General features: G+C 40.2%; 1 protein-coding gene across 3 annotated transcripts in view; it reads left to right on the top strand.

The window, feature by feature from the left end:
- The window catches only part of LOC115022738 (low-density lipoprotein receptor-related protein 8-like), an 80,663-nt gene extending 54,868 nt beyond the window's left edge, over positions 1 to 25,795 (top strand). The window contains exons 8-18 of one of the 3 annotated variants that reach the window (XM_029453819.1): positions 1,624 to 1,743; positions 2,400 to 2,525; positions 7,042 to 7,213; positions 10,489 to 10,716; positions 13,088 to 13,206; positions 13,652 to 13,791; positions 16,791 to 16,932; positions 17,675 to 17,827; positions 19,041 to 19,325; positions 20,602 to 20,670; positions 23,153 to 25,795. In XM_029453819.1, the coding sequence (XP_029309679.1) occupies positions 1,624 to 1,743; positions 2,400 to 2,525; positions 7,042 to 7,213; positions 10,489 to 10,716; positions 13,088 to 13,206; positions 13,652 to 13,791; positions 16,791 to 16,932; positions 17,675 to 17,827; positions 19,041 to 19,325; positions 20,602 to 20,670; positions 23,153 to 23,493 (1,895 nt within the window). In that variant the 3' untranslated portion in view covers positions 23,494 to 25,795. Of the gene's footprint in view, positions 1 to 1,623; positions 1,744 to 2,399; positions 2,526 to 7,041; positions 7,214 to 10,488; positions 10,717 to 13,087; positions 13,207 to 13,651; positions 13,792 to 16,790; positions 16,933 to 17,674; positions 17,828 to 19,037; positions 19,326 to 20,601; positions 20,671 to 23,152 lie in introns of all 3 variants that reach the window. The other 2 variants (XM_029453820.1, XM_029453818.1) reach the window with 2 other exon arrangements.
- The last annotated feature ends 702 nt before the right edge of the window (positions 25,796 to 26,497 follow it).

The following is a 26,497-nucleotide window of genomic DNA, read 5'->3' as shown; positions in this document are numbered from 1 at the left end:
CGCAGGACGCACAGCGTGGGAAGTATGTACGAGCTATGAAGGTTGAATTAAAGTGTAAAAAGGACATTGGAGTTTTGTCGTTGCCAGGCAATCAGCCTAACTCTCTGCAAGAAATCATAATAATAATGATGAACTATTCCTTTAACGTCACATATACAGCAAAAATACCCATAGAAAATGTGTGGCTTCCCTGAACGTAAACAGGAAGGCAAGCTAGCGGAGGTGAACACATACAGTTTGTAAAATAAAACATGTTCTTTAGCTTCCTTTCTTAACACTAAATATTCCCTTAAAAAATATACATAAAAAATATATTCGCAGCATTTTATCAAATGTAACACCTGAAGCGTAAGCCTGTACCCTTTCAAAGTAAAAGTCTCTGCTAAATCCACAAAGGAATTTATTATAATTTATTGTCCTGTTTATTTAGCGCAATAACATACACCGGCTCAGACAAACATAACACGTGTGGAAATGTGAAAAGTCATAATAGTTTAAGGTTAAATTATTTTTCAGTTTGTTGTTTGTGTATTCAGTTAATGAAGCTTTAATGAAGTCTTGGTGGGGAGTTCGCAGATGGAGATTCTTTGCTTAGCTTCAGGCCAACTGTTTACTAACACACACACACACACACACACACACACACACACACACACACACACACACACACACTGTACAGTCGCCTTGTTTTCAATGACTGATGATATAAAGCTCCCTGGCTATTGACAAATGTGTTACACTAGATTGGGCAGGATGCTGTTGACAGAATTAAGCACTCTCTCGTATTGAGGAGTGAATTTTCTCCTGTAGTTTAATCCATTTTTTCTCTTTATCACCCCTTTCCAGTTGTCAGTTGTTCACTGTGCTTAATTGTTTGTGTAAAAAGCAAAGCTGTTGAATGAAATGGTGGATAGATTTCCTTTCTGGTGATGTGACTGTTTGAATTCAGTTGGCTTAGCTTCTATACTTTTTTTTAAATGTAAAACAAAAGTGTGCAAGAGACTAAAAACAAAGTTGACCAAAACATTTCCAGTCTTGCTATCAAGTTGTTCATAAAGCCATTGTGTGCAGCACAATCACTTCTAACTGCCTCTGCCTTCTGTATTGTGTGCCAACCTTGTGCCAGCTGCTTGACCTAGTTTTAAAAGAGAGTGGTTGTGTTTTTACATCTTGTTTTTTTTCCATTTCTTTCATTCTCTGGATGCTTTTACATCACTCTGCCTCCTATTTAAGCAGCATGCCTGTTTAATTTAGATGTCCTCTCCCACTCCTGTGATAGATCCTTATGGGACATCTCAGATTCCAGTCCACAGCATTAATCCCCTCTACACAGATATTTCAAATCCCTGCAGATAGACCTGATTCTGGGTTTTAAGGGCTTACTGCATGTGATGTTGGGTCTCTTTCATTCCTTTTTTCACTTGTGGGAACATCTGATAAGGATTCAAAAAGGGTGGAAAAGAGCCGAGTACAAGAGCCGAGATAAAATGAAGATTATGAATATGATATCCATTTTCCCCACCTATGTGCTGCACATACTTATACACTTGAGCCTTTCCACTTCACTTAACCTCTTCTACGATTGGCTGCATTTGACAACGGCTTCTTTTCTTTGACTCCCAGGGCTCAATGAGTGTATGATCAACAACGGCGGCTGCTCCCATGTATGTATGGACCGACCAATCGGCTTTGAGTGCCAGTGCCCCCCTGGCTACCAGCTACTGGACAAAAAGACTTGTGGTGGTAAGTAAAGAAACTTTAGATACATGGACAGTAGATCAAAATAAATGAGTGGCAGGTTGGCTCTGCTGACCAAGCTACTGTGTGTGTGTGTGTGTGTGTGTGTGTGTGTGTGTGTGTGTGTGTGTGTGTGTGTGTGTGTGTGAGAGTGTGTGTGAGTGTGTGTGTGTGAGTGTGTGTTTGGTGTATTGCTTTGGGTAGCTCTCAGCTCTCTAGCTGTCTGTCTTTGTTTAACGTGCCCTGCCTGTCACGAGCACAGTCATTCTACTCTCTTCCCCTTCCCCATCCTTTTAGCACTTATGTTTCCGCATCACACCCTCGGAAAAAGCCTGAGATCTGCTAGAAAGAAGCACAGCCGAGAAGTCGACAGGGACACGCCTTGTCTCCCTGTCGACTTCTTTCTCCCCATTACACTGAATGACAACTTTTCTGTGTGTTTCTCCAGCACTTGCAGCTATGCATGTGCATAAATACTCATCCATTACAGCTGTTAATCTCGGAAATTCATTGCTATATTTATATTTTGGGGATTTAGTTTCCGCTCTTATCTGGTGCAGCTCATGAGGGTGAATTAGTCAGTGTCTGTGTCTGTCTGACTGGGCCTGTCGCTCTCTGTCGCCCAGCTGATTGATAACCTCTCTTCCTTCTTCTCCCTGCAGACATCGACGAGTGTGAGAACCCTGACGCTTGTAGCCAGATCTGCATCAACTACAAGGGGGATTTTAAATGTGAATGCTATGAAGGCTATGAGATGGACCCTGTTACCAAGACCTGCAAGGCAGAAGGTGGGTTCAATGCTCAGTGATCAATGCAAGGTGTCTGAAACAACACCAGGAATGAGTCCTAAAACCTGGAAATGAGTCAGCATTTTTGCACTTCAGGTTCCCTCGTGTCATAGTCGATGGGTCTTTTTTGTGGGAAACAAAAGCAGTAATCTGTCAGTAAATACGCCACTCCTGAATTTTGGCTAAATGACACTACTAAAGGCCATCACGGCAAACACTCGTTCCTCCTGTAGCTTAGAAGGGGGGACGCGAAGTCATGCCACCATGTTGTGGTTTGTTTAATGCTTAACGTTACATTTTTATTGCATCTACTCTTTAGAAAACATGAAAGTGGTGTTCATTTGTGTAGTCAATGAACTTGTTAAAATTTGTTGCGATCATACTTCATGTTCATGCATTAAAAGGTGAATAAAATATTTAGTTATCTTTATATTCATGCAGTTTATAACCTACATAGTTCCTGTTTTAAAGATACATTCTCCTCCACTGATGGTTCAAAGAGCTGTGTTGTACTGATACGAGACATTCTCTCAGATATTGCGCTGCCTCATTAGTGCAACACTTCACTTTCAGCTTTTGTGCCAAAGTGTCAAAACCCCTCCACATCTCATAATAAAATACATCTTTCTGCTGTAAGGTTCTTATCATTGCTCTACACTTGCTTGAGTACCCGACATGATTGCTAAATCATAATTATTTTTAAAAGCAAGGCAAAATCTGTCCTCCAGTGTCCTGTCACATGAGAGAGACATGAGTGACAGCCTGATGTTTCAACCATGCGGAACACTTATAATGAGGTAAAGCTACCTGGCTGAGTCACGCTGGAGGCTAATTACATCAGAGTGAATCTGGTGTCCCCTGCGGCTTGTTGACAACAGTTGTCTGACTAGTTGAGAACAAAGTGAACTGCTAAAGAGTTCAATTAATTTTCTTTGACCTCCAACCTTGGCCAAAAGCTATTAGCAAAAGACTTGCAGAGAGAGGCCAGTTTATATGTTTACGCTTCATTTCCCCTAAAATGTTCATTATTTAATTGGCAGGAAACAGTGAGTCAAATTAAATGTGGTGATTTGGTCCCTGCGGCTTGTCAAGTGCTGTGATTTAATTTCCCTCAATTAAGCTGAGCTAATATCAAAGCTCAGCACTCACACGTGTGTGTTTGCATTCGTACACACTGTTTATGTGTTTGGATTGTATCTGCCCCGTGCCTCTGTCTGCATTCTGTCTGTATTACTCTGTGCATGACTGCCCGGTGTGTTTGCTATCAGTTCATCATGGCCAGGAGAGAACTGTGTGTGTTTGGCTGCATGTCAAAAGCAGAGAAAGCAGAATCGCAGGGAATGCAGCGGTGCCACCGTTCTGTGACAGCCTATAAAACCAGCAGGGGACCATTTTCCCCTTTAGAGGGGTTGGAAATGTTGTCATTCTAATGGCCCGTTTTTGAGAACGCTTAGTCCTGACCGGCACTTTCATCATTCAGACTTTGGGCCGGGAGAGGAAGAATAAGGGAAGAGTACAATACTACAATGAGGCTACGACACAGGCTGTCAGAGGGGAAACTGAGGCGAGGGAGCCATTAATGAGAGAATATCATATCTGCCTCTGGAGATAACTGGCTGCAGCTGCCATCCTATTTCCATGCAATGTCAGAAAGAGATAGGCTCAATATAGATTTTACAAAACAAAGGTGGGCTGTAGTTGCAAGCCCAAAGTGATAAACCCTTCCCTTCGGACAACTATTACTCACTTTTCCTGCCAGAATTATGAGGAAATAAACATAGAGGCATGATAATATCTAAGGCCTCTGTTCAGATTTGGGGCTAATTAAAATGCATCCTGGGTGACCTTATCACAAGTGGACAGCTCTAAAAATAGCTGTGAGTGCACCTAAAATGAAACAAGGACAAAGGGTGGTGTAGATGCTCAGTGTTAATAGCTATGTATGCTAATCCTGTAGATAACAAAGCTACCAAACTATCACCTGACGTGTAGGCAAGAAACTATCTCATGCGTCTCTCTCTATGACATGTTGCTGTGTCAGGGTTTCGTATCCAGCTTTGCCTTTCTCATTTTTGTGTACTTCTTCCACTATGTAAATGTCCACTGCAGTCCTCTTCTATAGTTCTCAGGGCTGAATGTAAATGTATATGTAGATAGATAGATGGATGGATGGATGGATGGATGGATGGATGGATGGCAGACAGTCAGTCAGACAGACAGTCAGACAGTCAGACAGACAGACAGACAGACAGACAGACAGACAGACAGACAGACAGACAGACAGACAGATAGATAGATTTCAAATAAGACTTAAAAAAAAAAAAGTGAAAGTAAAAGTGCAGGCTGTTGAAATTGAATTGAATCTGAATCTATGTATGTAGCGGCGCAGCTCTAGGAATGACAACGTCTGTCTGCTGGTCTGTCATTCCACAGACAGACATTTATAGTCCCGAGAGGATGAAGTCACCTCTCTTTGGTGATCCACCATGAGATTGATGGTTTTAGTTTGTAGTGAAATGTCTCAACCACTATTGAATGGGCTGCCATGAAACTTTGTAGAGACATTCATGCTTTCCAGAGGATGTATCATAATGACTTTGTTGATGCCCTAACGTCCTCCTCTAGCGCCACCATGAGGTTACTATTATATAGCTCCATGCCAATTTATAAAAATTTTACTATAACATTGTTACATTCAGTGCTAATTAGCAAAGTGTAACTGGTGAACTAAGATGGTAATTGTGGTAAACATTACACTTGCTTAGATTGTTAGCACGCTAATGTTAGCATTTAGCTTAAAGCACTACTGTGTCTATGTACAGCCTCACTGAGCCACATGTTTTAGGTAATAGTGGTGACAGTTTCCCTCCTGATAAAATCAGGGAATGGAAATGTCATCGCAGCATGAGATGCATTTGAGATGCATTCTGCTGCCAGGTGAGACCTGCAATCCATAGCTGCCCCTACAATAGACACAGTGCAGGTATAAAAAGACCTCGACATTATTCTGTTGCATTCTGTGGGTTGAACTTAACTGCTGTGGCAGAGTGTGTTGAGGGAAGAGTAACTGATCCTTATTGTTTTGTTTTAGAGGGCAAGAAATCTGTCTGGTTTAACTTTGTTCAAGGTTGTTTATCGGCCCTCAGAGGAAATGACTGCATTACTAGTCATTTGTGCGTGTGTGTGCGAGTGTGTGTGTGTGTGTGTGTGCGCTTGTGCACGTCTCTTTAGTACTCCCGCCTGTGTGAAAGTCAACAGCTAGCTGTTTAAAGAAGTGCCACAGAATGCTAAGCTATTGTGATCAATATTTGCAAGGAGAAGATAATAAGGAGCATACAACTTAATGATGCATACAGACACTGTTCAATACAGCAACTATTCAGCAGGTTTTAATGAAGGATTATTGTCCCGGCGCTCTTGTTAGAGAGGGATATTGATATTGAGCTGTATCACACAAGCTTTGTTGTGTTATTTATATGTGTTAGAAGATGACATTTAGCGCATTGACTTCAGTGCTACAAATATGCAGCAGCACATTAAGCTGCAGTGCCTTTTGACACTGGTGAAGCCTCAGTGTTATTACTGTAGAGGAATGTGTGCATCGTCCCCTGACACACTGCGTCTCCTATCATCTCTCAGGCTTATCAGCATCTTCTTTCTTTATGTCCTTCAGATGCAGCAGAATAATGCTGTATGTTTTGGGTTCAATTATTGACACACATACAGGTACAGCAATTATTTCTTATTTCTAATCCAATCTAAATGTCTTTGGAAGTGAATTGCACTGGCTAAAGGTCACATTCATTGTATTACACTATACCTACAAGCTATATTTGAATCTAGGGATGCACGATATATATTGATGCCGATAAATTATGGGCCGGTAATACAGAAGCCTAATTGCTTTCATTAACGTAACAAGTGCAGCATCTACACACTCTATACAGTAGGTGGCCGCACGCACCTTTTAAAGTTGGTTTGTGATCCGCCAATAAACACAGAGGAGCACACTGACTAGAGAACCAAACGTGTTGTCGCTGGTGTGGACATTTTTCACAGTTTCAGAGGAAGACAACATGATTACCATTTGTAATTCAAGTTTTTTTTCTGTAGTGTACTAGAACAATCAGGAACATTTGAAGAGTCAGAACTGCTGTTTGTTTTTGTTGTGAACAATAGTGATGTCAGTTATATTGTGTTAGGTCAGAGCTATTGGATATTAAATCAAGCTGTGCATAGAGGATCTGTGCAGCTCCTGGACCAGAGCAGCTTTTTTAAGAGATAATGACTTCTGGCTTTCTACCAAATTGTCAAAGCTGATTTGACTGGCCATTATCAAAGCTCACCACCTATCAATAATGTATTACTTTAATTAATGTATTCATCCGGCTTCCAAATTGCTTTGCACTGTGACTGTGCAGTGATTGATCATTTCAGCTGGATAAAGTCTCCCATACTTATACCGCAAGTTGACACTTTTCCCCAGGGCATTAACTATTCTTTGCTTTGTGTGCAGGGAAGAGTCCGTACTTGCTGTTCACCAACCGGCATGAGATCCGACGCATCGACCTGGTGAAGAGGGACTACAGCCAGGTGGTGTCCACCCAGAAGAACGCTGTAGCTCTGGACCTGGACGTGGCCAACAACCGGGTCTTCTGGTGCGACCGCTTTCATCGCAAAATCTACAGGTAAACATTCAGAGCAGTAACCTGAGTTACGATTACAAATTTCATTTCGGAAACATTGTCACAGATCAGGAACATGGGTCTTTGATTTGAAAATCAAGCCTGATTTGACATTTTTGAAATTTGATTTTAGAGTTCAGAGTTTATATTAGAGTTTATATTAGAGTTTATATTAGAGTTTATATTAGAGTTTATATTAGAGTTTATATTTGAGTTTATAATTGAGTTTATATTAGAGTTTATATTAGAGTTTATATTTGAGTTTATATTAGAGTTTATATTAGAGTTTATATTAGAGTTTATATTTGAGTTTATATTTGAGTTTATATTTGAGTTTATATTAGAGTTTATATTTGAGTTTATATTTGAGTTTATATTAGAGTTTATATTTGAGTTTATATTTGAGTTTATATTTGAGTTTATATTTAAGTTTATATTAGAGTTTATATTTGAGTTTATATTTGAGTTTATAATTGAGTTTATATTAGAGTTTATATTAGAGTTTATATTTGAGTTTATATTAGTTTATATTTGAGTTTATATTTGAGTTTATATTTGAGTTTATATTTGAGTTTATATTAGAGTTTATATTTGAGTTTATATTAGAGTTTATATTAGAGTTTATATTAGAGTTTATATTAGAGTTTATATTAGAGTTTATATTAGAGTTTATATTAGAGTTTATATTAGAGTTTATATTTGAGTTTATATTAGAGTTTATATTAGAGTTTATATTAGAGTTTATATTAGAGTTTATATTTGAGTTTATATTTGAGTTTATATTTGAGTTTATATTTAAGTTTATATTTGAGTTTATATTAGAGTTTATATTAGAGTTTATATTTTAGTTTATATTTGAGTTTATATTAGAGTTTATATTAGAGTTTATATTTGAGTTTATATTTGAGTTTATATTTGAGTTTATATTAGAGTTTATATTTGAGTTTATATTTGAGTTTATATTTGAGTTTATATTTGAGTTTATATTAGAGTTTCGATTAGAATTTAGATTAGAGTTCAGATTGAAGTTAAAGATTTGAAGCCTTTAAATTCAAAACATTAAAGGTACCCAATGGAGTTTACATCCACTGTTTCTCACCAAAACAATAGCCTATTGTAATAACCTTGCGGCCTAACTAAATGTGTTAAGTGTATTTCCTTGTTCACGCAACATTTGCAAAGCCTATTATTGAAAGAAACCTACATCATTTACGTCTATGTTCGCATGCTAACAGTCTTCTTCTTTCCTGCCCTTGTTGGCAGATTGCTACATTTCTTGGCACATTACTGCCACCAACTGTTGATCAGTGGAATAACGTTAAACGGCTGTCAGATTAGTGTTTCATGTCACTCACATGTGCATGGCATTTTTGTATGTGTGCACAGGATACTAACAAAACGGGCGCCGACTCTTAACATTACATATTTAGATCATAAACCTGATCTTGCATTAAAAGCCTGAGTTCAAGTTAGAGACTGATGCTACATAATTAGGGCTTCACTATACAGTAGATGCATTCTTTTACTGTAATGAAGCTTGAGTTTGGGAACACACTGGACTTTATGTTGGCCTCCTGAGTGGAAGTTTTTGAGATGCAGTTGTGTGATTACAGCATGAACCATAAATGCTACACATCTTTAGTCTACTAATAAAAAGTGTTCATTATCTTTATGTATACTTTTAAATTTGTACATTTTATTTAAATTGATGTAGATATAGATATAAATAGATTTTTATATTATGAATATATAAAAAATAAATTAATTGACCTTATTATCCCTGGAACATGTGAAGGGTTCCGCTATTTTACCAATTTCTGAAAATAAAATAATATGAATGTGACATTACAGACACGTGATGTGCCAAATCTTATATTATTGCTCCAGGACATGATGTGTCTGTATTTGATGTACTTATTATCCACTTGTTCAGTCTGTGGATGGTTTTGTAATGGAATCAGCTGAGTAGATGGCTCATGCCTACTACTATTTTAGAAGACTTCCACCCTTCCTATTGTTATCCCAACTACGTTTCCCCCCAGAGTGCATTCTAATTGGAGCAGTGTGTTCTCTTTATGAAATGAATGTTAAAAAGGAAAGATCTCTGGGGAAACTAAAATTGAATTCCTGTTCGGGAGCACAGCTGCCTGGCCCTCACCTCACACCTCTGCTGGGGCCAAATCATTAGCGACCCTGAGCTAGGCCTTGTCTATTCTGATAAGTGGTCCACCCAAGAAGGACGCTAACCCCCGGATGAACCGGCTCAGTGCATGGCCCAAGGCTACACCGCGCCTACCAGTCCCATTCTTCACTCTGCAGTCGCTTTACAACACAGTGGAGATTGGAGACTTAGTATAGCTACACATCAGTCGTGATTATAAACAATCTTTAGGCTATTCACGTCCTGTGTGTGTGTGTGTATGAGGGCCGGATGTTATAGAAATCTATAACACAACCCTGTCATGGTGTGTAGTCAGTGATCATGTTTTATCGAACGTGATAAACGCTAATGACACACTGCGTGTATTTCTCCGGGGCCGAGGAGATGAAGAACTAGCGTTGTGAGTGATTGGCATGTAGAGGCCGCTCTCTAATCTAAAATATATATATCAATATACATCAACTTAAATGATGCAATGGTACTAAAACATTTTTATTGAATACGTTTGAATGACGAATGATCATTTAGTTAAAAAGTTACATTGCATATAATTCCCATGCATTGATACTTTATTTTAAAATGATATATCTTAAATTGATGAGGAACATACATTGTACATTATATTTAATTCCCATGAAACTATTTTGTATATTATATTTATATTAACGTAAATATATTGATCACTATTAGTTTTCAATCATTTTTATAACATCCTCTCCTCATAGTTTGTGCTCATGCATCCACTCACCATTTATCAAATCCACGTGCCAGAAAGACTTTAATGTTTCGACATACAGTACCAGCTTTTTAATTGTAGTATCATTCTTCATGAGTGTGATTGCAGTTTCTCTATAGCTACTTTCATTCAAATACTTGTTGGTGACAGTTTGTAAAATGCTTCAGCGTGTAATGAAACTAATAAAAGTAAAACATTTACTAGAATAAATCTTTTTGTTAGGGTCATATGTTATAAGAAGAATAGTTTATATAGTCTAATTATCACAAAATCGTGCTGCACCAGGCAGTTAACATGCCTCCACTAGACATCGTTTGTGCAATAATGACTATATAATATTCTCCTCCTCTCTCTTTATCGCCCTCCCTCCTCCCCCTGCAGTGCCTTCATCCATGAGGCCAGTGACCCCGCCCAGCAGGTGCCGCTGCTGGATTCTCTCCTGCAGACCCCCGTGGGTCTGGCTCTGGACTGGCTCCAACATAACCTATACTGGGCCGACTCCGGGGACAAATCCATCTCCGTGGCTTCAGTGGACGCCACCAAGAGACGCGTCCTCATCAACACCGACCTGAGTGAACCCCGGGCCATAGCGCTGGATCCTCACCACGGGTAAGGAGGAGGAGATGTGTGGACTTTGTTCAGGAACACAATATAAAACAACATTATGTAATACCCAATACAGAAGTAACAAAAGACAGCAGCAAAGATAATTACGGCCGTTAAACAATGGTCTCTTTTGGTCTTTATGATGCTAGCATCCACTAACATACTCAGTTGATTTCTAATGTATTCTAAATACTAAACTATATGCTATGAATTTACATAACAATTTACAGTATGTCAGCATTAAAATAGTGTCAAGCTGAGTTTATAAGGGTAACCCTCCTCTACGTTCCCTTTGAATACGCTAACAGACACTATACTGATCTTTCTTCTCCCCCTGTTCTATAATATTGAAGACGATGGTCAATGACCCCAGCTGATAAAGATTTGTTAAGTGATTTTTAGCCACAGGAAATGAATAAACATAATCCTCTTCTGGGACCACGTCTGATGATAAACACAAGAGAACTCTTGTTGTAGAAATCCAGAGTAACACGCCTGTGACCCATTTAGCATCCTGACTCAATAGTTTTTTTAGAAATTCTGCCCCAGATGATCGCTGCTAATCTGTGGAGCTTTATGAATACCTTTATAAATGCATGCCAGCGTGGGCTTCTGCAGCTTTTGTGTTCTGGTGATTCAAACCCAGATGAAAACACAACTGGCACAAAAATGAACTAAAATAGATTTCTTACTGTGACACCAAATGATAGTCTGGTATCTGCAGGAACTTTTCATGTCGGTGATGAACATGTCTGCGTCTATCAGTGTATTTTGCTGCTGTGATTGCTCACTGATATTGCACAATAACCATTTAAACTATACAGAACTCATGGGGGGCTGCTTTAAATCTATCACAGAGCACTGCCATGGCTGCAGACAAGTATTTACTAACACTAATACACTGCTTGTAATTATGACACAATGGGCAGTTAAAGATTTGTCTTGAACACATCTGGAAAGATAAAGTTTGTGTCAGAACACAACATTTGTAGGAAAGATGATGTTATTACTGCCTTGTTGGTCTTCTGACAGATGATGTGATTTCATGGCGCTGAATCAACAGCTCCCATAGAGCACGCTACACAGATCGTCATTTGTTCCAGTTATTCTTAGTTTCTGTCACTAACATGGTGTTGTAATATATATATGTTTTTGCTGCCATTTGAAAAGAATGACATTTCCTTATTTTTTGCAGTCTTATTTATATAGGATTGTTTTACAATAGGCTGTATATAGACAACTTTTAGCACCATCTTCCTAATCCTAATAATAAATATAGAAGAATACTGTTGGACTCGTTAGGGCCTAAAAAAACTGCAGCATAAAATCAGTAAATCAACCCCCCCGGTGCCTCATAGCAGTTTCCTTCTTCTTGTTCCAGACAAGAAATTGATGAGAAAGTGTCTCAGTGAAAACAGCACAACAGGGACTGTTAGCACAACCTCACCAGACTAATAATTGCATTTTAAATTAAGAGAATCTCAAAATTAAATACTCTTTTGTAAGAATTACACATAATTATTGACTATATTTGGTACAAAAATTACTTTTTAATTGGGACAAACTCCCTTTTAGGCTTCTATAGTCAACATCCTCCAATACTACAACAACATACTTATTTTGATTACTGAGTGTAGCTAAAAGCAATTACAAAGAAATGACTTAAGCCAGACGCCCTATCTATGGAGGAGGGTATGATATCAATTATGAAATCTTTGTAACGGAAAGAATCACCTTCTTCTATTCTTTTAAGCATAGTTGAGGTTATTCTTTTCTTGTTAAGATGTGCTTACTTTACGGTGCAATTGCAATATATTAGACTCATAAAGTTTTGCATTTGTGCAATAAAACATTTGTGTACAGCTAGTGATAAGGACATGTATAACATATTAAACAAAAAAACAAAAATAACAGCAAAAAAAAGAAACAAAACATGATTATTAATATGCAGAGTGAACCTACCAGAAGGCTTCGAAATACATTTGAAATACATGTAAAATATATATTTTGTTTTAAAAATTATTTTTTATTTATTTACATTTATTTATTTGATCTCAAATGGATAAAGACCCATGTTCTGTTTGTGTGAATTACATCATAAAAATCTGAAAATCTTTCTGTAAAAGTAACTGAAGCTGAGTGTGTGAACTGCTGCTGTAATGTGACCCCAAATAAAGGACAACATGTGAAATAAATAATGATGAGAAGCTACAGAAAAAGGGAAGCTATCTTGGTGTAAACAGTATGATACTGGATGACACTTGTGCACTGTAAGAATGCTACTTCCACGTGTCCTGCTGAGCGCAGCAGCACTGCATGAACACTTCATAACAACACAATGCGTTAATACGTTTGCTTCCTGTGTTCAATCCAGCTTCATGTACTGGTCAGACTGGGGCACGCGAGCCAAGATAGAGAAGGCCGGGATGAATGGAGTGGACCGACAGGTGCTGGTGGCTGATAACATTGAATGGCCCAATGGCATCACTCTCGGTGAGACTTGTCTTTATATTATACATTACACTCTGCTCTATTGTACACTTGTTGAGCGCTGCTAAATGTGCCTGAAGCTCAGTCCTTAAAAAGAGCTAATGCCCTCAATCAACTCATTGTAAGTAAAAAGTCTTTGGAAATTGTTAAATTGGTTGGTAAACGTGAAATGATAATGTCAAGAAATAGATGAATAAAGTTATCACATTTGCTTTTGAATGGCATTTGAAGTGTTTGAAGAGTTATAGATTGACACAGTTAAACTTGCGGCGGTGCAATCGTGAGAATCTGACATTTTTAAACGTAATCAATATCACCTAAAGGGATTTGTTGGTCAGAGTGCTCACCACGAAGAGGATCAATTTCTACTCTGCTTGGGAAAGTCTCATCCGTGTGTGTGTGTGTGTGTGTGTGTGTGTGTGTGTGTGTGTGTGTGTTTGTTTCTCAGATGTAGCCAACAAGCGTCTGTACTGGGTGGACTCCAAGCTGCACCTTATAGCCAGCGTGGACCTGAACGGAGCTCACCGCAGAACACACATGTCGTCCGCAGAGAGACTGGGACACCCCTACGCTCTGGCTGTTTTTGAGGTTTGTGTGCAACAGATTTATTTGTATGGGTTTTGGGCCCTTGTCCATGATATCATCCAGCCTCCCACATCTCATCATATCTACATCTCTCTCACTTGTCTCATAGAGGCCTGCAGCGTGACTGGCAGTCTGAATGTAATGACTGTTGACTCACTCAATTTACTGTACGTTCAGTTTGTGTGTGTGTGTGTGTGTGTGTGTGTGTGTGTATGTGTGTGTGTGTGTGTGTGTCCTTCTGTTGCCCGTTGTCCCTTGTTTAATTGACTGGATGAGCAACTAAAATGAAGATGGCTATAAGGAGTAGAGAGCAGCCTAAAGCCACACACACTTGTGCTTTTGGTCATCAGCCAGCTTCCCTTTTGTGTGTTTGTCTTGGAGAGGAACTTAAATCAAATCAGCTTCCTGTGTGCGCGCGTGTGTGTGTGTGTGTGTGTGTGTGTGTGTGTGTGTGTGTGTGTGTGTGTGTGTGTGTGTGTGTGTGTGTGTGTGTGCCTGTGTGCAAGCATGCTTTGGCTTTCAACCTCTCGTCTGGCATGTCCCTGTTGGTGCCACGACAGCAAAGTCCCAGCCAGTTTCTGATGGGTGCTAATGACATTACCCAAGAGGCCTGTTCCTCTGTGGGACTCCTCTCACGGGGAACTCGTCTCAGTGGGAACAGAGATACAGAATTCATTCAGCAGCAGACCAGATTTACAAGCTTGGATTTTTTTTTTAAATATTCACTTGGGTTTGAATTACATTTGGGAGCTAAATCATAAAACAGGTAACTTTTTTAATTGTGTTTTAAGTCAAAACTGGATTCAGATGTCCCTCCTTTTACAAAGTAACCAGTAACTATATCTGTCAAATTAATGTAGTGGTATGTATAGTGTATGTTTCCTCTTAAATGCAGCGTAGTATAAGTATAAGGTAGTATTAAATAGACTAATCAACTAAAGTAAAAGTACCTACATGTTTGTGTTGTTTTACAGTACGTGAGTAAAATGGATTACAGGTACATTCCACCACTCTCTTGTTTCGCTCACAGTTTCAACCTTTAAAAATAGAAATACCAGCCGTCCAAACTGTACTGTACTGTTAGTCCAGCCTGCAGGCAGCACTGTAGGGCAGCACAAATGATGATAAATGCCCTCTGGTGTAATTCACATCGATCCGGGGCTCCTCTGCTCGCTGCCCTGTTGTGACAACAAGGTGACCTTCTTGTTCTGGATGTTGAACATTCCCCAGCCCCGTGTTAGTGAGTGAAGCATGTTGTGGTGAACATCTCATTACCATATCCTTCTGACTCAATGATTGACTCACACAAACACACATATACACTCTCGTGTGGCGAGGCCCGCAGTTTCTAAGGCAACCGCAAAGAATGTCAGAATGTCTTTTTCAACTGTCGAGGGAGTGAACTGGGAAAACAAAGCAAACAAATCAATTACTGAATAAACAATACGTATGGTTAAAATGAGCCTTTGAGCTTCCCTATTTTGATGTAAAACTGATTTGTTAATCATTTGAGACCTAACGCTTCAACGAACCAGAAAGGCTTTGCCAGAAACTTGAAACATAAAAACATAAAACCAACTAATAATTAAAATTTTCTTCCACAATAAGATGTAACTATTTATTCCATGCCTGTTGCTTCCTGTTGCACTCCAATTGAGTTAAAACGTGCCCTAGTTAACATTAAAGCTCTGCATTTGCATTTCCTTGATGGATTCATCGCCTCATATTATTTGCAGCAAAAGCCAATAACACACTTTCTCTTTTGCAAAAGATAATGAATTAGATGTGTGGCAACACATATTCATCGGGACATATTTCACTTGTTTGTTTCCCTCACATAAATTATACTTGTGAGTACTCAGAGCATTTACAGCTATTAGCGCCACAACATGCGTCTCATGTGAGGCTATATTCAGCAGGCGCTTCAAACTAAATGCTAACATCAGCAGAGATGAGACGTCTCACTCAAAACCAGCCACTGGCAGAGAAGTCAGAGGATGCCCTTGGACTTATGGATGAACTGATTACAATTTGGGGGTCAAAGGTCAAGGTCACTGTGACCTCACAAAACACGTTTACGGCCATAACCAAGAATTCATAAGCTAATAAATGTCTAATAGGATAAAATGATGAAGTGAGGACACTTTGCACAAACGTCGATGTGAACTGCAGCTTGACTGGTTGGTGGAGGCAACAATTCTAGTTTGTAATGTTTCCTGTAGTGCAGGATTTTATTAACTTTATAAAATCTATAGATGGCACCCTTCTTAAAGGCACTCACTGAAAAATATTCTAATTTTTGGATGATTAAATTCTGTTATCATCCATCCATCGTCCACCGCTTATTCGGGATCGGGTCGCGGGGGCAGCAGCTCCAGTAAGGAACCCCAATCTTCCCTTCTCCGGGCCACATCCTCCAGCTCCGACTGGGGGATCCCGAGGCGTTCCCAGAGAGGAGATATAATCTCTCCACCGGAGTCCTGGGTCTTCCCCGGGGTCTCCTCCCAGCTGGACGTGCCTGGAACACCTCCCTAGGGAGGCGCCCAGGTGGCATCCTTACTAGATGCCCGTTATCAGGACAAACTAATTAGAATTTGGTGTTTAATAGTCAAGGTCACTGTGACCTCACAAAGCAAGTTTTTAGCCATAACTCAAGAATTCATACTCTAATTATGACAATTTCAAACAAATGTCCAACAGGATAAATGTGATGACATGTTGGACAGACATGTAAACTGAAACTCGACTGGTTAGCGGAGGCGTACAACTGCAAGGCGGTAATTGTAGTTTCTAATGTTGTTCTTTGTTCCTTGTTCTTTATGTGGATTGTAGAGATTAGATGTACGTTGAAGTTGTACGGCTCTGCCCTCTAACCTCTGTTACACCTCAGCTGTTAGAATTAGCTGTTTGCCAATATGTGCTCGTGGGTTCAAACGTAACGAATCCCTGACTACCTCGTTGTGTGTATTACTCTTATCAAGACTGATCTCCTTGTGTTCCAGGATCGTATCTACTGGACAGACAGAGACAAGGCGGCGGTCTTCATGGCCAACAGGCTGACCGGTCAAGACGTCCACACGCTGGCTGAAAACCTCAACGACCCCCATGACATTGTGGTCTTCCACCAGCTCCGCCAGCCGCAAGGTGTGTGCACAGAATGAGTGAGAGACTGTGCATGTGTGTCTGCAAGACCGTTTTCCCTCCTCTCACTGTGATTGTGCGCTTCGCGTCTCTTTGACCACGTTTCCTCTGTGGATCCATGTCGACCCAGGCGCCATGAATAAATGATGGTGAGGCTTGTGACTGTGGCGGAGTGATCAAAGCATTGGGAGTAGCGGTACATTCACACATCTGTCAAAAGCCTGCCTCCTGCCCGCTTTTCTCTAACAGGACAATCCAGATTTGGGTTGAACTGAACAGAGCTCTAAATCATGGATGTGATGGCTGTGTATTTCCCTTCTTGTGCGTGTCAGTGTCCGTGTCTGTCTCTTTTTATTCCTTCCTTGCAGTGCACGATCCACTCCCATTTATATTTTAATCTTTCACTGTGGTTCATCACCTCCTTTTAGGATTCCATCTTCACACTTACCTGTCTTTCCTAGTTTGTAATGAACAAGACACAGTGGGGTTGTACTTACAGCAAACAATATTTACAGCAAGTTTCTGTCTGATGCCAGATTTTATTCTTTTGTTTACCCTTTGTAATGGGCTTTGTTGGAAGGGAATTCAACAGTGTTCACAGTGGGGAACAATAAAGTGTGGCAACTTTTTCTGTCTCTTACTGACATCCTGCTGTCTCCTCATGTTGAATAAATGATAATCGTATTTATAGAACCACAACTGTGTAATTCTCCGTGTCTCTCTTTCTCTCTGTCGCTGTCTCCAGGACCAGACAGCTGTAATCTGGGCAGTGTGGCCAATGGAGGTTGTGACTACTTGTGTCTTAAGGCTCCACAGATTACCGAACACTCGCCCAAATACACCTGCGCCTGCCCCGACGGGCAGGACCTGGGGCCTGATATGAGAGGCTGTGTGCCAGGTGAGCGTGTTTACCCGTGTTAATTCAAAGTATTGAGTAATCAATAGCACCTAAAGGGATTTATTGGGCAGAGCGCCACAGTGCTTACTCTGTAGATAATCAGATTCTGCTTCTCTTAAGTAAGCTCTTATTTGTTTTTGTGTTGAGTGTCATCAGAGGTGAAACTTGAGGGATTATGGGCAGTTGCCTACTGGATTAGTGCTGATGTGTTAATAATAATAATAGCTTGCATTTTTATGGCGCCTTTCAAGGGACCTCAGGACGTTTACTCGTATGGCAGCAGAACAAATAACACAAAAACAGAACATAATGAGAGCAATGTTTGCCGGGATAACAGAGTTATCTAAGGTCTTAGGCATACTTTCATCTTTGACAACAAACTAAACTAAACTTAAGTCGTTCAGTTTCTGCAACTTCATAATATCTCAAAAATGTGATCTTTTTTTAATCTTCTAGAAATTGTCATCCACGCTTTATTCCCGGTTTACACAGCTGTAACCTGCAGTATTCCTCTCACTCAATACAACCTAGACTTTATGTCTTTCTAAAGCACAGTGTGTTATATAAATTCCATTATTATTATTACAAAATGTAGGTAATGTTGCATGTCTCCTATATAGTATTGTTACCAGCTTAGTATAAGTAAATGTTTTTCTAAATGAATGCAACTGTTATACATTACATTACATACATTGTATTCATGTCAGCACAATACTGCCTGAAAGTGTTTCTGTTTGGAAATAACTGTTAATAACTGACTTAATGTATTTTATCACAGAGCTAAAACAGGTAAACATGTAACAGATCAATTAATATTGTATTTGTAGTATGTAATAACTAATAGTAAATGATTAAATATGCCCCCTTTACTTACAGTTATTGAACCTATAAGTAAAAAAGATAGTTGCTAAGCAATCCTTGCAGAGGGAACAATAACACGACCACGATGTAATCTAGCACCACATCTGTGGTTGTATGGCTTAGCAGTATGGTATGTGATGCTGCTTTGAGCCCGAGATCAGTTGTATTCCATAATTATAAACAAGAATGTTTCGCACTGAAAAAAGCATCATGGGAAGTATTTAGTGACCGCTGTATCATGTGTTCATGTTATTGTGTCCACCCTCTTTAAGGACAGGTGTGGGGTCTTACATCAATCATTCAGTTCCTGGAGCTGAAGGTTTCTATGATACTCCTCTTTTCTTTGAAGCAGCACCACAAAACGACATGACACCGACATCCTCACCTGCTACTGAGTTTACACCTGGCACCAGAACTGTTGCGGAAGACTTCCCACCACCCTCGGGGGGAGTATCTCAGGCTGACGCCACCCCCCACTTGACCACAGCTCCCTCGGGTGCCCCCGAGCCCCTCACACCTCTCTCCACTCTTAAGCCTTTGTCGTCAAAAGAGTCAAAGGCACTGGGCTCCCACTCCACCGCTACCACTATGGTCATCTCCACCACACCAGGGGGGGACAGCAGCGTCTCTCAACACTGTGAGTAGGCTGTGAATACGCCTGTCACGATCACTACTTTGTTGGACGATATATTGTCCCAGAAATAATTGTGATAAATTATATTATTGTCATTTTAAGAGTCTTTTTATGCCACTGATGATCATATAATATATAAAGTACAGCCTTTCAAAGAGCAACACATTCAGACATTGGAATTGGAATGTGAAATATGTTTTAAGTATAATATATAAATCAAATAAAACCACACAACCAAAATGATAAATAAAATGGACCCAATGACTCTGCCCACATCTTATAATGGTAGGGAAACTATGCTGTTTATGCTGTTTTCATCATGTCGGCGGAACAGTTGGTGATATTTTTACATAAACAAACACACATGTACAGTAAGCTCAGCAAAAATGATGGAGGTCATCTATTGTAAGATAAGTCGATAATGTAATTCTAAATAATGTTCAATCAATTCCATGTGTGAAAATACTGAAAATGCTACTTGATACTGTAACTAAGTCTCTATTTAGAGAAAGCATTCATTCATAGATGTCACATTCTTACACTCTGTGATTAATATTTCTCATGTGACCTCTGGGATCCATTCAGGCGTTAATAAGAGATGTGGCCCAATTCTCTGATAAAGGGGCACTTTCACTTGGGCTTCCTCACTTCCTGCCAAGCACCACATTCAACAGTCCTATTCACACTCATAATGTAGCTAACAACCTCACCCTCAATGTAATGATGACATTAAAGTGAGGTATCTACTAGCCCAACAACCACACTCCACTGACTTTAATAGGACTGATGGATGCTACCGTGTCGCCTTAATAATGGCGTCTTTCCCTCCATAAATTGTGCTCCGTGTGGGCGGAGGGTTGTTTGTACATCTGCGAGGGCATGTGTAACTGCACATAAATAAGTGTATCAGTAAGTATGTGATATGTAAATGTGAGGTGACAAAGTAGTCTGATGGAGACCAGATAGATAAAGGGTAGAAGGTCAGGGGAAGTGTCAAGGTCACACTACGGCAAATGCCAAGCAACTTGTCATTTCCCTCTCCCTGTCATTTGTATTCATACATCTTTTTCACGATCTGTCTCTCTTTGTAAAACACTCATGCACGCATGATCAGCCGCTTCACGCGTCTCTGCTTTATCTCCCTTCTCTTCCACCGGCTCTCCCGTCCTGCTCTCCTGCGTATCTCTCACTCTTTTTCTCACATTTATAAACCCGTACGCACTCTTGTCCTCTCGCTCTGCTGTCTTTTCTGACCCTCTCATTCCAACTCTCTCTTCAGCTGGAAGCGAGCATTTCCTCCTGGGCGAGAACCTGACAGTGGCTGTTTTGGGAGTGGTCATCCCCATCGGTAAGTCACCGGAAGCCTTCTTGTCTGTGTGTGTCTGTCCACATTATAGGCCTGCAGGGCTGCGTAAAGCTGCTGTCTACCTGCTGCCTATGGCCACTCTGTTTGTAGTCCATTCACACTGACCCTGCTGTGGCAGGATGAGAGAAGCCTGGCCCACAGCTTTCCATCGCTGAGGCTTCTCAGGAGTCATTTTCTGTGCGTCTGACATCGCTGCCACACTGCATGAACCACACTGTGTTGTGTTGGGTTCTGCTACAGCCAGGCCTGTCAGTAGACCTTTTGTCTCTGTGTAGTTCGCATACTATAGTGCAGCAAGAATGCACTTAAAGGGTTGGTGCGCCTAAATTGCAAAAACATTGTCTCACTTACGACTAGTGGTATCTAGCCTACGGAAGCCGAGAACAGCCGTGCTTACAATACAAAAAATGTATGCCGCTATCTCGAAGTCCTGAGTTAATATTTTCGTAACAAAGCCCGCTTTCGTGTGACAGCGGGTTCGTTCATTTTGATTCTTCAGAGAGAAAACAAAAGTTGAATTCTCAAAATAACGAGATAATTTATCACGAGAAAACGACTTTCGCTTTCCGGAGATCAGGGATAATCATGGAGCTTGACTGTCTGGTTCATTTGATCACACCTGATTTCAACCTTCATAATTCATAAATAATCACAACTGTCAGGGAGGATTCGTAACTGAACAGTAAGTGAAGGCATAAATGTGTGATTTATGACTTATTTATTTGCAGCCGGGCTAGTCTTCTCCTTAAATGACGAGGACTGATCTGAACGTTATCTCTAACAGAAAGACGCAAAGTAATTTCTGCCTGTTAGAGATTTATTAAAGTACAGTCTGATGCTTTGATCAACAATGGTTACTTCTCCATCTGACATTTTCTGCTTAAATCAGCTGCTGTGTTTGTCAAGACGTCATCTTTGCCTGCTGGCATGCCACTCCCAATCTCTGCTAAACATAAGTCATAAGATGGAACAACCTTTTGTTTTCTCTTGATAGCACGTTGATTATCTCGTTTTCTCGAGATAACAAAAATAATTAACGTGTGATCTTGAGATAATGACAATAAAAAACAGTGCACGGTTGTTCTGGGCTTCCCTACTAGCCACTCAGATAGTTTTGGTTATATTTTCCCAATTCAATTTTGAAAACCAATACTCTGGAGTTGCATGGAACTTGTTTGCTAAGCATCACCTACACATGCTCCATGCATTACGGTGATAACAGTGGAGGATTGACCACTCAAAATAATAATCATAATAATTCTCATAATAATTTTCTAAACAATGGGTCCTAGATTTTAGACGGAGGTCAAAAGCAGCTTCTCATTTCAAGCTGGTTAGATTCTGATGGTGGAAATGACATCTGAAGCTAGCAGCTCTTAATCCGCTGTAGCTAGGTAGCTAATATAGCTAACATTAGCGCCATGAGTTGGTTGACAACGCTGTCGCTAACTTTAAGTATGTAATACTTGATGGCTACATACTGTACCTGATAGCGTGCAGTGATGGTAACAATGGTAATTGTTCTTTTATTGCAGTGTAGAGCTAGTTAGTATTAGTATTTTAAGGAAAATTGAAGCTCAGACTGTTCTAACATAACCCTGTTCTTCATAGCTTACATATTGTTGGTATGTAACAACATGGACACTTGTCTCGGGTAAAGCTGGTCCTACTTTTATACTAATATAAAGAAAAAGAAAATACTATATATGTGGGAAATATTACCGTAAACACTGTGAGTCTTTGAGGTATAAACAAGTACAACTAATGCAACACCAAATGAAACAAAATTAGTCAGTCCATTAGTTCAGATGGACAGTTCTCATTATATACTTCATAAGGGGAACAGATGAGAAAAAAAGACATCATGAAAGCTTTATTGGTCCTTTATTGGTGTAATTTAATAAAGCATTATTTAATTACATTGCCTATTCAAGGACACATTTGATGTGAATAAATTGCCAAGATATTTTGATGTAATGTGATAGCTAAACCTTTTACTCCCCAGCGATAATTTTTAAACTAATACCCCATTATTACTCCAGAGCCAGCCCTGCCGTCTAGTGGTTCACCTGTTAATTATAGTTACAATATCAGGATATTTTATTATTATTATTGGTCAAGTTATTACAATATTAAGTGTTATTACATTTTAGATCAGGGTTATGTGCAAATGTATGTGAAATTTTCAGGAAATGTTTACATTATTTGGAGCTACAGTGCTTCACACAGCTTATTTAGAGTTTGTGCTAAAAATCTGTTGGTTGATGTATGACCCAACATTGACCTGATGTTCAGCCGAGCCACCAACACCAACAACCTCTCTATCGCTGCCCTCCGCCCTCTCTGTCCCCCGCATGCCTGCTCTGCTCCTCTCTGTGCCTCTCATCTCATGCCATGGACTCGTTATGCCTTGTTAACGCTCACCCTTCCCGTGTCCCTGCCGCTGTGTGTTAAACGCATGCAGTTCCTATCGTTGCCACAGTGGTGTTCGGCCTGGTGTGCGCCGGAGTCTACATGGTTTGGCGCAACTGGCGGACCAACTCCACCAAGAGCATGAACTTCGACAACCCCGTCTACCGCAAGACCACTGGCGAGGGCGAGGAGGACGAGATCCACATCGGGCGGACGGACGGCATGGGACACCACACGCACCACCACCCGTACCCGCCGGGCGTCAACATGGGAGTCGTAGGAGCAGGAGGTGGCACCTGCCCGCAATTCATCGCCCTGCCACTCGGGGGCAGCATGCCTGATCCAGGGACTCACTGGTACACGGAGCAGCCCATGCTCTCTACCGCTAAGTGACCCACGACTACAGATTCAGGGGAAGATGGCCGCTCAGGCACACGCGCACACAGTGAGGTGACTTGGACTGAGTTTGCTGAAGGTACGAGCAACATATCATCCAGTGTTACGTGCAGCCATTCACAGCCATGTCCTATGCCAAATTCCATTTGAATTAATAAGACTAACATGATTCTATAAAAAAAATGTTTCATACCTTTTCTGTGCTGGAGCTGGAACTACTTTTTCTCCAGTAAATGCTGAGAATTAATTACAGAATTATAATTGTGTTGTAACGTGTTCCCAACATTGACCTGAACTGCAATATGAAGTCAGACTGGTTTATCTTTTTGAGTCTTTTGAATTGACAAGTGAGGTGTGTGCTGTGTGTCTTATATTTTGTGACCTGGCTACTGAGTGGTTCTGTTTCGTACTTGACTTTTTCAATTTGAGCTTTGTGTTATTCCTGGTGAGCTCTGGAAACTCTGTTTAGGAAGGAGGCACTCTGAAACTGATACAGCATCTGCGTTGATGGGACAATCTGTACAGATTCATGTTAGAATCAATCACAAATGTCATCAAACGTCATTACTGGAGCTGTCTTTTGTAGTTTTCCTGGAGCGGTTTTCTTTTGTAAGATTTTTCCATTTCGAAGAAAGGTTACCACCCACAGTACGTGCTTTTCTCTCTGGTTCAGAGGCAAGCTTTTAAGGGGGAGTTGTCTAACATTTCAGAGTACAGTTGAACAACATTGATTTGAGAAGAATTTTGGGAGTGCAGCAGGTTTGCGGATTGGAAAGAAGACAGAACAGCATTGAGACGCATGAGGAGAGAGAATTTGCAGTTAAAGGGAAATGGATTTTCCGCCTAAGTTCTTTCTTATTGTGACTCGTTTATATGTTAAATTGTTTGAGAAAAGCAATAGACTCCAGCTTTTAGTCAGGCCGCAGTTTTTACGTGGTTGACCAAAACCCTTGAGTGTTAACATTTTTATTTGATTACTTGCTTTTGACTTTGACAAATGCCCACATAAATACACATGGGGTGCAATGATAGCAAATCCACGCTGCTCTCAGGAGGACTGAGACAATGTGCACTTGCCCTCCCAAAACACAAACAGCATGCATAATTGCTCACCAGCTGACAATGCAGCCATTCATTGTTCCAGGCAAGACACACACACACACACACACACACACATGAATGCACGCACACATTCACAAAAGCAATCTGGATTCCATAAACCGCTCCCCTCCTCCCTCTGAGATGGCCGATATCTGAGCAGACAGTTTTGGATAGAGCCATGTGGGAGTGCCCAGCTGGTGGCTGCCTGATGAAAAAGACCCGTCATGTGATATAACCACAGAAAACTCAAATCTGACTCTGATGTAACGAGGTGGAGACTAAGTTGTCCCATCAGTGAACATGTTTCATCCTGGTTTAGTTACGTCATTAACACTGTTACTTCATTCATAAACCTTAAATGTCTGTGTGGGTGAGTGTGTGTGTGTGTGTGTGTGTGTGTGTGTGTGTGTGTGTGTGTGTGTGTGTGTGTGTGTGTGTGTGTATGTGTGTGAGTGTGTGTTCATTTTTATGCATGTGAGTGCTAACGTTCATCCCACAGCCATATTTGAACCGTTTTGTATGCTCTCTGTTGCACAACCCTCTTAGAATGCCTTCTGTATTGTGTATTGCATGGAAGAAACCAGTGTGTGAAGGTGTGTGTGGATACACAGGTGTGTAAGTGCGTGTGCGTGTGTGTGTGTGTGTGTAGTGAGTGACAGTGTGTGACACTGGAGAAGAGGGTGCTTTTTGATTCATTGATTTGTAAATATGTTTTCATAAGGTTTTTGATAATGTATTATACAATTATGTAAAAGAGACGATGTACATAAGATTTTAGATAAAGTGTCGACAGGTATATTAATTTATTTGTATAAAAGGAGAGCACTGCATTCCCTGATTGTAAGAAATCTGAATTATCCACCAAAGTGGTTTGTGTTGTTTCTTGCTGTGCACCATTTAGCGTCCTCTTTTGTGTGCAACCCTTTTTTTCTTTGTTAGCCCACGTAAAACACGGTGTCCAATTCCCCAAAACCTCGGTGTTAATGAGATGATTGCTTTTTTTTTATTTGTGCCTTTCTGTTTACTTTTTCATTCTCCTGTAGTATTTTTCATGAAAAGGACAGGGGTCAGCCAACTACTGTACATGCAAAGATAAACTGTGTATGAAGACCAAACTGGTTCCACTTTTTGATTTTCTGTAATGGATTACTTTTGAATATCTCTATATATTGATATATAAAATCTGATTGAAAATTTCCTCAATGTGTGACGCTTCATTTTTCTTCTACAGTACAGCATATCAAATATCACACATACATATCACAGACCTGCTGCTCAAAGAGAGTTGTTCTGTGTCATTGCTTTATCATATCAAGTTTCATTTCATTTTTCAGGTCTCTTAAATAAGTTGTTTTAAAGCAACACTTCATTTATTTTGTATTAACAAAGGATGAAATGACTCATGTGAAAGGTGTTGCTCACAGTTACAAATTCACAGAGAATCATTCCGCAGCTCAACAGTGTCCCTGTTTTATGAAGCTTTAAAGTTTCATCTCATTGTTTGGTTTCTGGGCCATGTACAGTTTGGTTCAGTCTAACCCGTTTCCTGATGTTTCCAGCAAAGAAGATGATAAACCAAATGTGAGCACCCTGCTCAGCACCAAATGGCAGCCAGACAAAGTTAGCGACAAGCTAATCTCTGTAAACGGGTAAACTGCATGCATGCACAATGTGTAGGCCACGGGACAAGATTTTTATATCGGAAACATAATTGTTTCCATTTGTAGTCCGTTTGTAGTGTTGACTAATCACGTTTGAGCGGGCTTTAGTTGCAGGTAAATACTCTGTGGAGAGCAAGAGAGGCGTAACACAAGCTCGCAACGCTTCGGCTACCGTCTGAAGATAATTTAGCTTAACATTAGCTGGTAAACTGGCTGCGTGTGGAACAACGGCAACTCCA

The sequence above is a fragment of the Cottoperca gobio genome, chromosome 17 (assembly GCF_900634415.1).
Source record: "Cottoperca gobio chromosome 17, fCotGob3.1, whole genome shotgun sequence".
NCBI lineage: Eukaryota > Metazoa > Chordata > Actinopteri > Perciformes > Bovichtidae > Cottoperca > Cottoperca gobio.
The sequence above is the reverse complement of the archived record's forward strand: the minus strand, read 5'-3'. Positions and strand labels throughout refer to the sequence as shown.